The sequence below is a fragment of the Castor canadensis genome, chromosome 4, assembly GCF_047511655.1.
Source record: "Castor canadensis chromosome 4, mCasCan1.hap1v2, whole genome shotgun sequence".
NCBI lineage: Eukaryota > Metazoa > Chordata > Mammalia > Rodentia > Castoridae > Castor > Castor canadensis.
Genome location: NC_133389.1, coordinates 141,012,639 through 141,026,037, shown reverse-complemented (window position 1 = coordinate 141,026,037; position 13,399 = coordinate 141,012,639). Strand labels below are relative to the sequence as shown.

The 13,399-nt window shown below is 36.1% G+C and overlaps 1 protein-coding gene, 1 non-coding gene and 1 pseudogene across 2 annotated transcripts in view; 1 reads left to right on the top strand and 2 right to left on the bottom strand.

The window, feature by feature from the left end:
* The first annotated feature begins 32 nt into the window (after window positions 1-32).
* LOC141422608 (adiponectin receptor protein 1 pseudogene) lies at window positions 33-6,639 on the top strand (annotated as a pseudogene).
* Ankar (ankyrin and armadillo repeat containing) overlaps window positions 953-13,399 on the bottom strand; it is a 62,778-nt gene continuing 50,331 nt past the window's right edge. Inside the window, exons 18-23 of the mRNA XM_074071269.1 lie at window positions 12,041-12,199; window positions 11,271-11,388; window positions 9,060-9,169; window positions 6,364-6,560; window positions 3,043-3,089; window positions 953-1,334 (exon numbers count right to left, since the gene is read on the bottom strand). Of these exons, the coding sequence (XP_073927370.1) occupies window positions 1,087-1,334; window positions 3,043-3,089; window positions 6,364-6,560; window positions 9,060-9,169; window positions 11,271-11,388; window positions 12,041-12,199 (879 nt within the window). The 3' untranslated portion in view covers window positions 953-1,086. The remainder of the gene's footprint in view (window positions 1,335-3,042; window positions 3,090-6,363; window positions 6,561-9,059; window positions 9,170-11,270; window positions 11,389-12,040; window positions 12,200-13,399) is intronic.
* On the bottom strand, window positions 12,830-12,939 carry LOC141422850 (U6 spliceosomal RNA). Its single transcript, XR_012447566.1, has one exon. It is a non-coding gene; the product is annotated as a U6 spliceosomal RNA (small nuclear RNA).

The window sequence follows — 13,399 nt, the reverse complement described above, 5'->3', positions numbered from 1 at the left end:
TTCTGGATAGCTATCCTTAACTCAACTAGCAAAACCACTTTGTCTTCCTTATTATGCTTGTCTCTTTTCTTCAACAAAACTAGTGATAAAGGCAGAATAGGACCTGCCTGGAACTGAGGGGGAAAGATGGGAGAGGGTGGGAGAGGGGGCAGGGGGAGAAATGACCCAAACAATGTATGCACATGTGAATAAATGAATAAAAAAACAAAAAAGAACACAGGCTTTGGACTCTATGAAAGCACTATGTACATGTAGCTACCATTAATCATCACCACCATTATTGTAGTGTTAAGGCATGTTGGGTAAATAACCACTAATTAATATATCTGTTTGATGTTCACTGCACCCCAGGTAGTGAATGGATTATAACAAGACCCTAGGACTGTATAGAGGTAGTTGAACAAAGCAGATAGAGAAAAGGCCTGAGGAAGAGGGATTTGAAGAATCCATGGAAACCTAGTTTGCAGTTGTATCACATCTGTCTGTACTATAAAATAGGAGAAACAGATATACACCAAAACTTGGACCTATTCAAATGTCTTTGAGCAAAGACATCATGTGGTTCTAAGCTACAAAGACTATCATCCTTTCCAGTTACAAGCCAAAGACACTGTGTGCAGAATGGTTAACCTGGTAGCTATAGTTTTTACCATACTGTGTATGTGATAGGCAGTGATTTCAGATTTTATTTTTAAGTAAAATATTTTAAATATATATTTCACACATTTTAATATTTATCATTAAATATCTTAAGGCATTGTAATGAATGTTAACATGTGGGCTACTTTGACTCGAGCCTCTTTAATTAAGCATACCAATTCGAAAATTTTTCTAATTCTTGGGGTGTGTGTGTGCCATTCATAAGTTTAAGTGCAGGCATTCTGTCACAAATTCTTATTTTTTGAAACAATAACTGACCTGATTGTAAATTCCAATAAAAGTGCTAAGGACATCTGTCCAGTATCAACATCAAGAACTTCCATTCAAAATAGTTTACTCAGTTATGTGTATTTCATCATAATTAAAATATCTGAAAGTTTTAAAAAATATTGCTCATGAATCCTTTCATTCCAAAATGCCTTTTTATTAGCTTTCAGCTGGCTCTGGATTGGCTTTAAGTTCATGTTTCCCAAGATTGCTCAAACACACTATTCTTGGTCTTGACACATTTATGATATCTGGTGAAACGCCAGATGAAAAAGAAAAAATATTATGGGAAACATTGGTCTTTTTTGTTGTTTTAAAGAGTCCCATAAAGTTTGTTACAGGAGATAGTAAAGTCAAAGAATCTCTTGGTTGAATTTTAGGTTTTGCTTTTCTTCGGTGCTCTTTCCCTAAAAAATTAAGAGAATGACAGTTAAATGTGTCTTAGGCCTAAGGTCCATAGGTATAGTCTCATTATTTACTATTTTCTGTACATAACTAAAACACACTAAAAGAAAATATTAGTGGCTTCTAGATTTTAGATGTGAAAGAAAAAAATTTGTGGGGACCAATATATTGTTTACCAGCTTTTTATTATGCCAACTTTTTATTACCAACTGATGGAAGAACAAATGCCGGGCTGGAAGCCTGGCTCAAGCTTTCGAGTTCCTTCCTTGCAAGTGCAAAGCCCTGAGTTCAAACCCCAGGACCTCCAAGGAAAAAACAAAACAGTAAGCCAAGTGTCATGGCTCATGCTTTTAATCTCAGCTACTTGGGAAACTTAAATAGGATTGCTGTCCAGGAAGCCCAGGCAAAAAGTTACCGAGACTCCATCTCAACCAAGAAGTTGGGCATAATGGTGAGCACCTGCAATCCCAACCACGTGTGAGGCCATATAAGTAGGAGGATGGCAGTGTGAGGCTTGGACCTAGGCAAAAACGCAAGACCCTACATGAGGAATAACTAAAGCAACAAAGGGCTGGAATTGTGGCTCAAGTGATAGGATGAATACCTGGAAGGCACAGGCCCTGAGTTCAAACTCCAGTACTGCAAAAAAGTAAAAATAAAAAGCTAACTACTTTAAACATTATTAAAGGATACTTTAACACCCAAAGAAAGTATTAAAGCATTATCTTTATCAAAATGGTCATTAACAGAATGATAGACTTGACATTGAATAAAACTAATTTTATCAGAAATTGACTGTGTTGTCCTTTCTTACATAACCACAAGCCTGTATAAATTATTGTTTAGAAACCAGTATTAAAGCAAAGAAAGACTAGGACTGACTTTATTCTTTAATGTAAATTACTCTTGCATGAAAGAGCTATAGAAAAAGACAGTTTTCTCCTGTGATATTCAGAAATATAGCCTCCCAAATACTTAGCTTCCTATTTCTTATCTATAAAAGAAATGATTAACACGGACTTTTGAATGGAAAAAAAAAAATACTCCCTGACTAAATAAAGTTCCTCCTTTCTTTTTACTGCCTCTTCCTATTCTCTGTTTCCAACTCCAGCAAACTGATCTTGACTTCTGAATGGTTCTTTGCTAGATTTTGACTCTAGGACAATATACTAAGTAAAACTGATTTGGGCCTACACTATGCTTAGTAGATGAATAAACATATACTTGAAATAAATAAGTAATTTACATTCTTTACTGAATGTCTAGAAAGGAATGAGTGATAATAAGGTCTAGACTCTGATTTCCTCAGACCTTGGCCACTCAGCTGTCATCTACTAAACTATGTACAAAACTGTATAAAGTATTAATGGAAAAAATGGGGTCTCTGCTATAAGAAATTATGGACAGGTAAGTTGCTCATGAAAAAACAATAGCAAGATCACTACTTAAGTCATATTTACATGTTATTTTAAATAACATTTCTGTACTTAGAGAATAATCAAAGAGGGATCTCTGGCAAGTGATATTACTGTGATTAGTAAATTATTAACATGGACTTAAATGGGAATGTATTTTAGGTATGAGGAATTACAAAAGAAATGTACAGCTAAACTTTTTTTGAGTCACCTCATTTCATATTTTTTAGAGATGAAACAATTATAAAATGCCAGGAATAGAAGGTACTACAGAAATAAAAGACAAATTAGTTACCTTTTTTAAAGATTGGATGTATGGATGGTCCTCCATTCTTCTCTAGACTAAAAGAAAAACATTTTAGTCAAATAATAAAATAGGACATAGTGCATCCAGAAAAACATCAGGAAATAACATGCAGGCTTATTCTGGATACCATATTCAGTGCCTAATGGTCTAGCATGCATACATGTACAGTTCATGTATATGCCTATAGGTATTTTACATTCGGTCACTTATTTACTCCAAACAGCTGAAAGATTAAATCTATTTGAAGTGATCAGAAGAAGAAACACCTAAGCTGTGTCTTGAACAAAGCAGATTTAAGAAAAGAGCACATTTTCTAATTCCTACAAAGTTTCCCTTTATGCTAACTGTAGAAGTGACTAAAATACTACATTTATATTATTTATCCTAAATTCATTTTTGAACCAAGAAAAATTATTTAACATTGTCAATTATGGCAATTTGAAATTTAGGTTCCATGACTTATATAATGTTAGGCAATCAATTTTGGATTTTCAGTTTTTCTAAGAATTAAAGTGACTCTAAAGATGTACTATCTTTCTCTGTACTTAAAATTGATTTATAAGTCATAATTACTATTGGATCCCATTCTCTTCTAGTGTCATAGAGTTAATATATTTTGAGTAGTTCTCTTTTCTGTATATGAATACCACTTCTTGGAGAGAAGATTTACAACTCAGCTACATCTACAAAAGAAGGGATATGCTCATTGTAAAGAGATTTCTTCCTCTGCCCTTTTTCAGAGATGAGTTTATGATGAAATTATAATATTGAGGCAAAATCTGAGCAAATGCCTGGCAAACTTCACCATAACTCCAGCCAGTAAGTCTGATTTAGCTGTTTCCATCCTAGAAGTTTCTCCTAGCTTTGGGTTAGATGTCCAGAAGACCCATTTGAAGTTAATGTCATAGTGTTGAATCTGCTTGGCTTAGAAGTCTCAGATGTACCTCTAATCAAAAATGGCTTCCATGTCAGTAATCCTAGCTACTTGGAGACTGAGATCAAAAGGATCATGGGTTGAAGCCAGCCTGGGAAAATAGTTCATGAATCCCCATCTCCAACAATAATCTGATTAAAATGGACTGGATGGACTGGGGGTACAGCTCAAGCAGTGGAGTACCTGCTTTGCAAGGACAAAGCTCAAAGCCCTTCCAACCGCAGTTCCACTGAAAGGGGTGGGGGGAAGGCTTCCTGGATCAGACATGGAGTTAAACAGTGTCCAAAAAACTTCTGAAATGTAAATAATCTTGGCCACACAGGATCACCCAATTTTGATTATAGTCTTATCTGCACCTGCAGTTCTGGTGCTGAGATGAAATTAAAACAGGATTTGAACTGGGCATGGTGGCATGTATCTCTACTGTCATCTACTTGGGAGGCAGAGGCAGGGGATTGTAAATTCAAGGCCAGCTTGGGCAACATAATAAGACCCTACATCAAAAATAAATTGGGACCTAAAGAGAGCTACTGTGATTGGTACATCAGAGGAATGCCTGGGATTGGAGGGGACACATCTTCAGCAGGTCAAACTATGGCAGTGTCCCCACCTTGAGGTTGGAGGGGAGTCTGGTGGGCAATCTATGGGTTTACATGTAGACCATCTCAGGGAGAGCTCTGTCCTGAGCCTGGAAGACTGAGGTACTAGCCAGATGTCTTCCCTCAAAGCATCTCTGGTGGCACAAGGCAATGGGACTTTTGCCATTCACAGGGAACTGGCATGATGGAACTGGATGAACTGGAACTCCTGCTGGAAAATGAATGGCAAGTGGGTGAATGGCAACCCATGCAAAGCTGAAGAGCAGACATGCCCAGTGTCCCAGAAAGAAGAGGGGGAGATACAGGTACTGATGATTCTCCTTCAGACCCACCATGCCATGGAGAGATGCAGAAGTTTATGCATAAGGTTTGGGGAAGGTGTTGGAGGGAAATCCCAAATGATATACTTTCTGGCTGGCTGAAAGACAATGACTACCTGCTACATAGGTAGTCACCTATGCCTTCTTTTCAGGTTTGCTTAAAGAGCATCTTCATCCACACAGAAACTGGCAACATCTGGACCCATCTACTTGGTTTTGTGCCCTTTATCTTTTTTGAAGGTTTTGACTATGCTCAGACCAAATATGTAATTTCATGGACCGTCTACAAGAGAGGGTGGTTTGGGGGATGTTCTTTTTGGGTGCAGTGCTTAGCCTCAATTTCTGGCTCTTCCACACAACCTGTTGTCATTCTGAGAAAGTCTCTCAGACTTCCCAATCTGGACCACTTAGGGATTACTCTACTGATGATGGGGAGCTTTGTCTCCTGGCTATATTTTTCCTTCTACTGCTCCCCACAGGCTCTGCTTATCTACTCCTACATTGTCTGCGTCCTGGGCATTTCTGCCATTGTTGTGGCACAGTGGGTCTGATTTGCCATTCCTAAGCACCAGTAGGCAAGAGCAGGAGTGTTTCTGGGACTTGGCTTGAATGATGTTCTGTGCACTGTAGATTCTACTATCACTGAGGGCTCCATCAGGGCCACCACAGTGGGTCAGATAGGCTGGTTGTTCCTCATGGCTGTAAAGTATATCGCCAGAGCTGGCCACTCAGGCCATAAAGCCTAAGCTGCTTGGATTCCTGAGTGCTGCTTTTCCAGAAAATTTAACATACGGTTCCAGTCTGGTGGCAGCAGTTTTGTCCACCCCTATTGGGTTTCCAACCTTCAGGAATTCAGTTATGATCTAGAAAGTGAATGTAGTGATGACTTTCTTCTCTGAGCCTTCACAGCAGGAGGGTAGAGGAAATTCTCAAGTGTTTTTCAAAATAACTTTGCTAAAGTAAGAAAAAGAGTCCGAGTTGCCTGTTTCTAGAAAAAAACCTGTTAGGGAATTCAATACCAGTTAAGCTTCCACTCAGTTTCACAGCCACAATGGCAATAAACTTTGCATTTCCCAGCTGGGAAGCATGGGGATGCCTCCTCAGATAAAACCACCAGCTTTTATAGCTGGCTTATCATAGATATGTGTCCAGGCTTCAAATAATGACTTTTCTTTCTTGGCAGAGTAATGTAAAAGCTAAAATGGGGGAAAACACATTTAATACTAGGTTTTGAAAGAAACCAGTATCATTGCTATGTAACTTGAGGTAAAGGCTATGATGATAATAAGAGAAAGTGCAGAAGACAGCTGGCATGGACATTTAAAGTGACGTTTATCCTATGGTACAGAGAATATAGTTACATTAAGGGTTATCCTCCATGGCTGATCATCCTTAAACTTTTGGAAAAGGTTTATTAATAATTTCACTACTGCAATGTCAAATACAGGTACAATACCTTAAAGAAGGAAGCCCCACGAGTTGTTGCATTTGAAATGCCTTTAAAAACGCTGGGTTAATCTTTGCATCTCTGTTGATATTATTTATTATACGAAGGAACTGATTAGGTTTATTCCTACATTCATTTAACAGCATGCGGAAAGCATTTGCATTGTAAGTTAAGTAGCCAAGAGCACATGAACAAGCTGTTCGAACCTAAAGAAGAAACAATTTTTAATCAATGGGCAATGGGCTTTGTTCTTAATTATTTATCTCTGGGCTCTAATTAGCTACTTCATAGGAAAATCTCTGTAGATATGTCAACAAATACGTAAACAGATGGCAATCTATACATGGAAGCTTAAAAATCATATTTTTAGAGGACTATCAACGGCCACTGATTTCTAGTTGTCCAAAATTATTTATTTAGTTAAATATTTTGAGACCAAGGTCTCTGCTATATAGCACAGGATGGTCTGGGTCTTGCAATCCTCTTGCTTCAGCATTCCTAATTCTGGTACCATTCTGTACCACAATGACTAGCATGTGTTCACAATCTTGACTGCATTTTAGAATCACCTCAAGTATTTTTTTTTTAAAGAAAAGCCCACCAACTAAAGCAGACTCAATGAACACAGGTGATTTTAATGTGCAACCAGAATAAGAGTCTTTGTATTCAAACTAAGGCAGTGAATCTCAACCTTGGCTGTGCATTATAATCACCTGGATGGCTTTGACAATTATTATGACTGGGTTCTAACTCTAGAAGCTCATTTAGTTATTCTGGGGTGCAGCTTGTACTTCAGAATTTTTCAAAACTGCTCAAGTGATTGTCATAGGAAACCAGGAAGGAGACTATAGGGGGAAAAGTAAACTAAAAATAGCCACAGTAAGAAAGCATTGTTTTCCACTGACAATAACAAAGAAATGAAGCATAAGGATTAGGCTATAGGACTCTTGAAAAAGTAGTTTCTTTGATGGAACTACCCGTTGCCTGTGACTCAGAAATAATTAGGTTGTTCATATGTACTTCTGGGCACTTGGTAGGGAATTGGATAGTTGGCAGATGAACAAATTTCACAAAATGAACATAAACCAGGCCCATGCAGGCTACCCTTGGGTACCCTGGCATCAGCTGTTCTGTATGCTCAGATGTCTTCCACACCTTGAACTTATGGTTCAGTCCTCAATGTGTGGTTTCTACACCAGCAGCTTTTGCTGATAGGAGCTTATTAGAAATGCAGAATCTGGGACCTAGCTCAGATACATTGGATCATGAAGTCAGGAAATGGGGCCCAGTAATCTATGGTATAACAGGCCCTTCAGATGATTCTTATACACCATTAATGTTGGAGCAAAACTGCTTTAGACCTTAAAGGGAAAGAATAGAGGAATACTCAGAAGCTAACTGCTGCTGTGGCATTGCTCTGGCCTCAACTTCACCCTCTAATTCTGCTTAGCAGATAAGGAGAACTGCCCTATGGATTCCACTTTCACTCATTGCAAATGTACAAATGTCTTTGTGAGAGCACAGAGTAACCAGAGTTTTTGTTGGCTGGATATGTTGCTTTTTGTTTGTTGTTTGTGGTACTGTGATTGAACCCAGTGATTAGGGCTTGGGCCTAGATTAGAGCTTGAGTTAGAAAAACTGATAGCTGAGAATGATGGCTTGGATCTCGATAAAATATTACATCTTTGCCTGCTGACATAAATGGAACATCTTGTGACATACAGCACAGTCTTGTTGACCTATAGCCCCTGCAGCCTGAAGGAAAGGAAAAGCCCCAGTCTAACCATACAGGCCCCAAACGCCCAGCTAAATGTGAAAGGAATTAATGACACATAACCCAGTCTACAGAAATTAGTGACACATAAACTAGTTTACAGGAATGACCATCTCCATGCCCATTGACACCAATAAAAGCATAGGGTTTAGGGACCCTTAGGGCAGCTGCTCCTGCTTGAACCTGCCCACTTTCTCAAGAGAATGCACTTTCACTTTTCTTTCAATTTGCTTTGCATTACTAAGCTCATTCTGATAAGTCTCCTCTGTATCCATCCTTGAATTCTTTTTCTGATGAGACCAAAAACCTGGGCCCTTAGTTGGTGGCCCAGATCTGGTAACACCAGGGCACTGCACATGCTAGGTAGGTGCTCTATCGCTGAGTTATATCCTCACCCTTTTTTTTTTTTTTAATATTTTTAGCTTGAGACAGGATCTCAAAGTTGCCAAGGCTGTCCTCAGACTTTCAATCCTCCTGCCTCAGTCTCCTGAATACCTGAGATTATAGGTGTGTAGCACCATGCCTAGCTAAGTAACCAGTTTTTGTTTTAATTACAAATTTCTGTATCATCAATGTACTTGTATATTGAATCTTCCTTTGAGCATTAAGATAACTATTAATTCATAGAGTTTTTGGTTTGTAATTCAGAGTAATATGAATAGGTATTTTTAAATCTTTAATTATAATTGTTTTATACTTTTACAATTGGAATCTATTTAAGTCTTAGAGTTAAAACAAATGTGCACTTTTGTGGGAATCAGAATTGTAGATGGCATATATGACTGATACCAGACAGTTCATCTAATTTTGAGTTAGTATCATGATCTATATTATAGAATACAACCCTAGGAGAAGTTGTTTTGTACTATGAGAGAGAGGCAAATTATATTATTTTTAGCATATTGAATTTTATAATTAGTTTAGTTTTTACCTCTTCTCTTCCTGAGTACAAGTGGTAGCAGAGTCGCTGGATTGTTCCTAATGTGATAAATGCTTCTGGAATACCAGCTCTAGAATGAGACAGGCTAGCTATTAAATTACCTATAAATTAAACAAGAAAAAGTGCTTGTGTCATTAAAATGATAAACTGATATACTGTGCTTTTATTCATTTGTATAACATTAAAAAATCTTTGAATTACAAGATGTCTCTGTTAAATGAAGAAATGGTGAGAAAAAAGTATGTATGTGTAAATGTACAGTAAATGCCTCCTAAAATTACGGTTTGATTTTCTGTTGCAAGTAGTAAACATTAAACAGGTTTATGTAAGGGTGGGAAAATTTAAATCAGAGGATTTCCTCCTTCCATGGCTTCAAAATATACTCTGTTTAAATTGACATTTAAAATTGAATTATCACTCAGCAATTTGTTCTTTTGCAGTTCAAAGGTCTTTGAGTTAAGAACTTAATGATATTTTTAAAATAATAAAGTATTATATCAATTACTGGAGAGTTTAAAATCATTGAAGTTTTTAGCACAAAAAGAAATATTTTGGGACTAAAAATAATAAAGTGACCCAATAATTAAAATAAATAAATATGTAGCTACCAACTTAATGCTATTTCATTCACTTTGGTGTTTTAACATATTTATGTGTTTCTACATGTATGGGTAGATACTTTATTGAGATATGAACTGAATTTTTGTTCTCCTTGTATTTTTTTCTGGCATTCATTTTAAGCCTTGGAACTCTTTGTGTTTCTAGCCCCAGAATGGATGCTAGTCTAAATTAAAAGTTGTCTAAAGGTAACCTCTCTGTAAAGTTAAAAAGATGTCTTTAAGATGAGAAACCATTAGAGGGGTTAAAGAATCTAAAACTAAGGCGAACTTAGGTTTATAATTATCAAAGGAGAATTTATTCTCCACTTTAAGTGGAGAATAAGTGGTACACATAGGAAAACTGGACCTTTGGCAACTTGGCAGTGAGCAATTATTTTACACAATTGCTGAGGCTGGATTGTCCTCCTTTGCGTGATATACTCCAGATGTGCATCTCTCTGCATGCATATGACTCTGGTGTTAAGAGTACAGAGAGTTCTTCCAAGATTGGAGGAATTAATTTAATATTTTGAAAGCAGATATAATATGACATTTCTTTTTCGTTGTTTTTGTTTTTTGAAACATGGTCTTACTATATAACCTAGGCTGCCCTTGAGCTCTGGATTCCCCTGCCTCAGCCTCACCAGTGTTGGGATTATATGCATGAACCACTATTCTTAGCTTTAAAATGTCATTTCTTATACAACAGAGCTTGTGGACTGAAATTATAACATACTACAATTGTTGTTTTCAGAGTCAGAGAATTACTCTGACATTGAAATACTGTTATTTTGATGGAAATATTTAATAATTTATTTAAAACATGTTTTTTCCTAATAAGTTGCCATCAGAAAGTTTTCATTTGTTTGTTTTTCTTCTTTGCCATGCAAATATATTCCATGAAAATATAATTCTATACTGTATCAAATGGAGTTTTCTTTGCTGCTTGTAAGCAATCCATTTCAGTTAAAACACAAATACTATTTATTTTGGCAGTAGTCACCAACTGTCATTCTGACACTGATTTATGGATGTTGCTTTGACTGATATATCAAATCAGCTAACTATTATTGATCACATATTGTGTGTAAACAGTAAGGTTAGATCTGGAGTAGACATAATTACACAATTAACATTGTGTCAAGAGCTCTATTGAACTATTTTTCTTTGCTGTGTTGCATAGTAATACAGAGAACTCTTAAATGGCTCTTTAAAAGTACACAAATGGTCAAAAGGAAACTGGACAGAGGTACATCACTGCAAATCTACCACCACTGTTATAAATAATCATGTAAGGTTTGTTCATGGTAGTTCATAGTGAATTCTCACTTTATATACTAGAAAATAATTCATGGTTTGAAAAAGTAATTAGGAAATCAAAAGAGGATGTGTTCAGGGTTACTGTGCTCCTATTCAGAGTGTGGAGTAGAGGCCCACTGTTCTATGTAGACTTACTCTAGAGTTACATAAAAATTAACTTTATCTCAGTTTTCAAACTGTGTAACAGAGTATCAGATTTACTATTTTAATATTGCTCAGATTACAGACTAAAATTTTGATAACAGTTTTATGTGGGTACAATTACCTTCTACTTGTTTCTTACCTGTCAAGGCAAGAGTAGAGGTCTGAACTGAATACAGACTATCAACTAAAATAGTAACACCTCTTGCAGACAGAGTAATATGGTCCACATCTATAATGACTTTAGCTAATACAATAACCTAAAAATAAAAAGAAGCATAGAATCATTCAACATTTCTTCTCAGCTTTTCTAAGTTTTTATGATGGGGAGTACTTGTCAGGAAGACAAAGGGGGTATTTGGTGGGAGGCAATAGAAGAAAAGTGAGTGGTTGCAGGGAGGAGTTAGAGCACTTGTCCCTAATTGGTCAGAGCAGTGACCACAATAGGCTGTATTATTCTTCCTGCAATGTTTGCAACTTTTGCATTCTTGAAGTGCAAGATCACAGAAAATACTTCTCCTAAATGTGATATCATAATGAAGAGCGATAAGACTGCTAAGAACCCAAATACATATAGTTGTTACAGCCTTGAAGAATCACTGATCAGCTAAAAATCTTCTGGCTTAGTTATGAACACGTTTCTCCACGTATTTATTCAAAATATGGGGTGATCAAAATAATACTACCTGTCTATCAACCTCCATCAGATGAGGTATAAAGATAAAAGTACCTTGTAATTCCATGTAAATGAAGAAATCCTCATATATAATGGACTTTTCATGAGGTAGGAGGAGCTGTGCACAGTACTAAATTTTATAAATCAATAAGCATTTATCTGGATTCCCCCAATTCTAAGAGTCTCACTAAAAGGATATACTTATTAACTTGAGATGTTAATCTCTGATTTCATACCTGAAATGCTGCCATTGCCTTCTCAGTTTCAATTATTGATTTAAGAAAAGGTTCAAAAATAGATATGGTCATCATTCCACTTTCTAGTATTAAGTATTGTTGAAAGCGATTATTGAAGGCAAAAAGAGTTAATGCATATCCTGCTCTTAAGCAAATTTCCTAGAAACAGGAAAAATATGCATTACCTTCAAATTACTTCATTTACCTTGTTACTGAACATCATAGGTTTTGAATTCTTGCCCATTAAAATGCATTGCATCCTTATCACTGGGAATAAAATATATTACTGGGGAAAACAGCTAACATAGAATATCCAAGAATATTACTGAACAAATAAAACTAGTGTGGTGGCAGGAAGAAGAAAAGAGAAAACATTTTAAATTTTCAAATAAAATGTTAGATTGAATACCTAAATCACAAGAGGAAGAAATAATTTTATTAACCTTCAACTTTTTATTTCAGCACGTTTATTTTTATTTCAAGATTAGAAAGATTTCATAAATCAAAACTTTCCTGGTAGCCCGGTATACCACGTCGTGCATGACTCATGAGGCTGAGTTTGAGGGCAGTCTGAGCTACATAGAAAGAACCCATCTCAAAAACAAAAACAAACAAATAAGAAAGCCCTTTTCTTGTAGCATGCTATGTATTTCTTTCAGACATTATAGGAGTATCTACATTTTAACATTCTTAAACTTAGCAAACAATAAAAGCCAGCTAATTTGTACCAGTATGGTAGAACTTTCAGAAATATCCAAAAGATAGACTCTTACTACCAAATATTATTTTTTAAATATGGAACGCTTCACAAATTTGCATGTCATCCTTGCACAGGGACCATGCTAATCTCTGTATCATTCTAATTTTTTTTTTAGTGTATGTGCTGCTGAAGTGAGCACCCAAATATTATTTTTAATATTAATTTAACTATAATGCATTTTGTTTCAAGAGTGTAGTACATATCACAGAGATAACTAATTAATCAACTCATAAATCTTGGTGAGTTTTCTTCCACCACTATTAATCATATAAAAATGCTATATATACATATTGAAATATTTACAGATAAAATGATATGATGCCTGAAATTTGCTTTAACAATAGTGTAGAGAAATTAGTGGGTATATGGATGAAATGAGAGTGATCATGAGTTGATTATTGTTGAAGTTGGGTCATGAAATATTTAATTTCCTTATGCTTCTCTGTATGTCTATTTTTTGAAATTTTTCATAATAAAAATTATACACACACACGCAAAGTAGTCACCTAGCCTTAGGTAAGAAAAAAAGTATTAGGTATAGTCAAAGGAATAAGGAACAAGGTCTCAGTCATGAACAAAAGATAGATTAACTGCTAGCA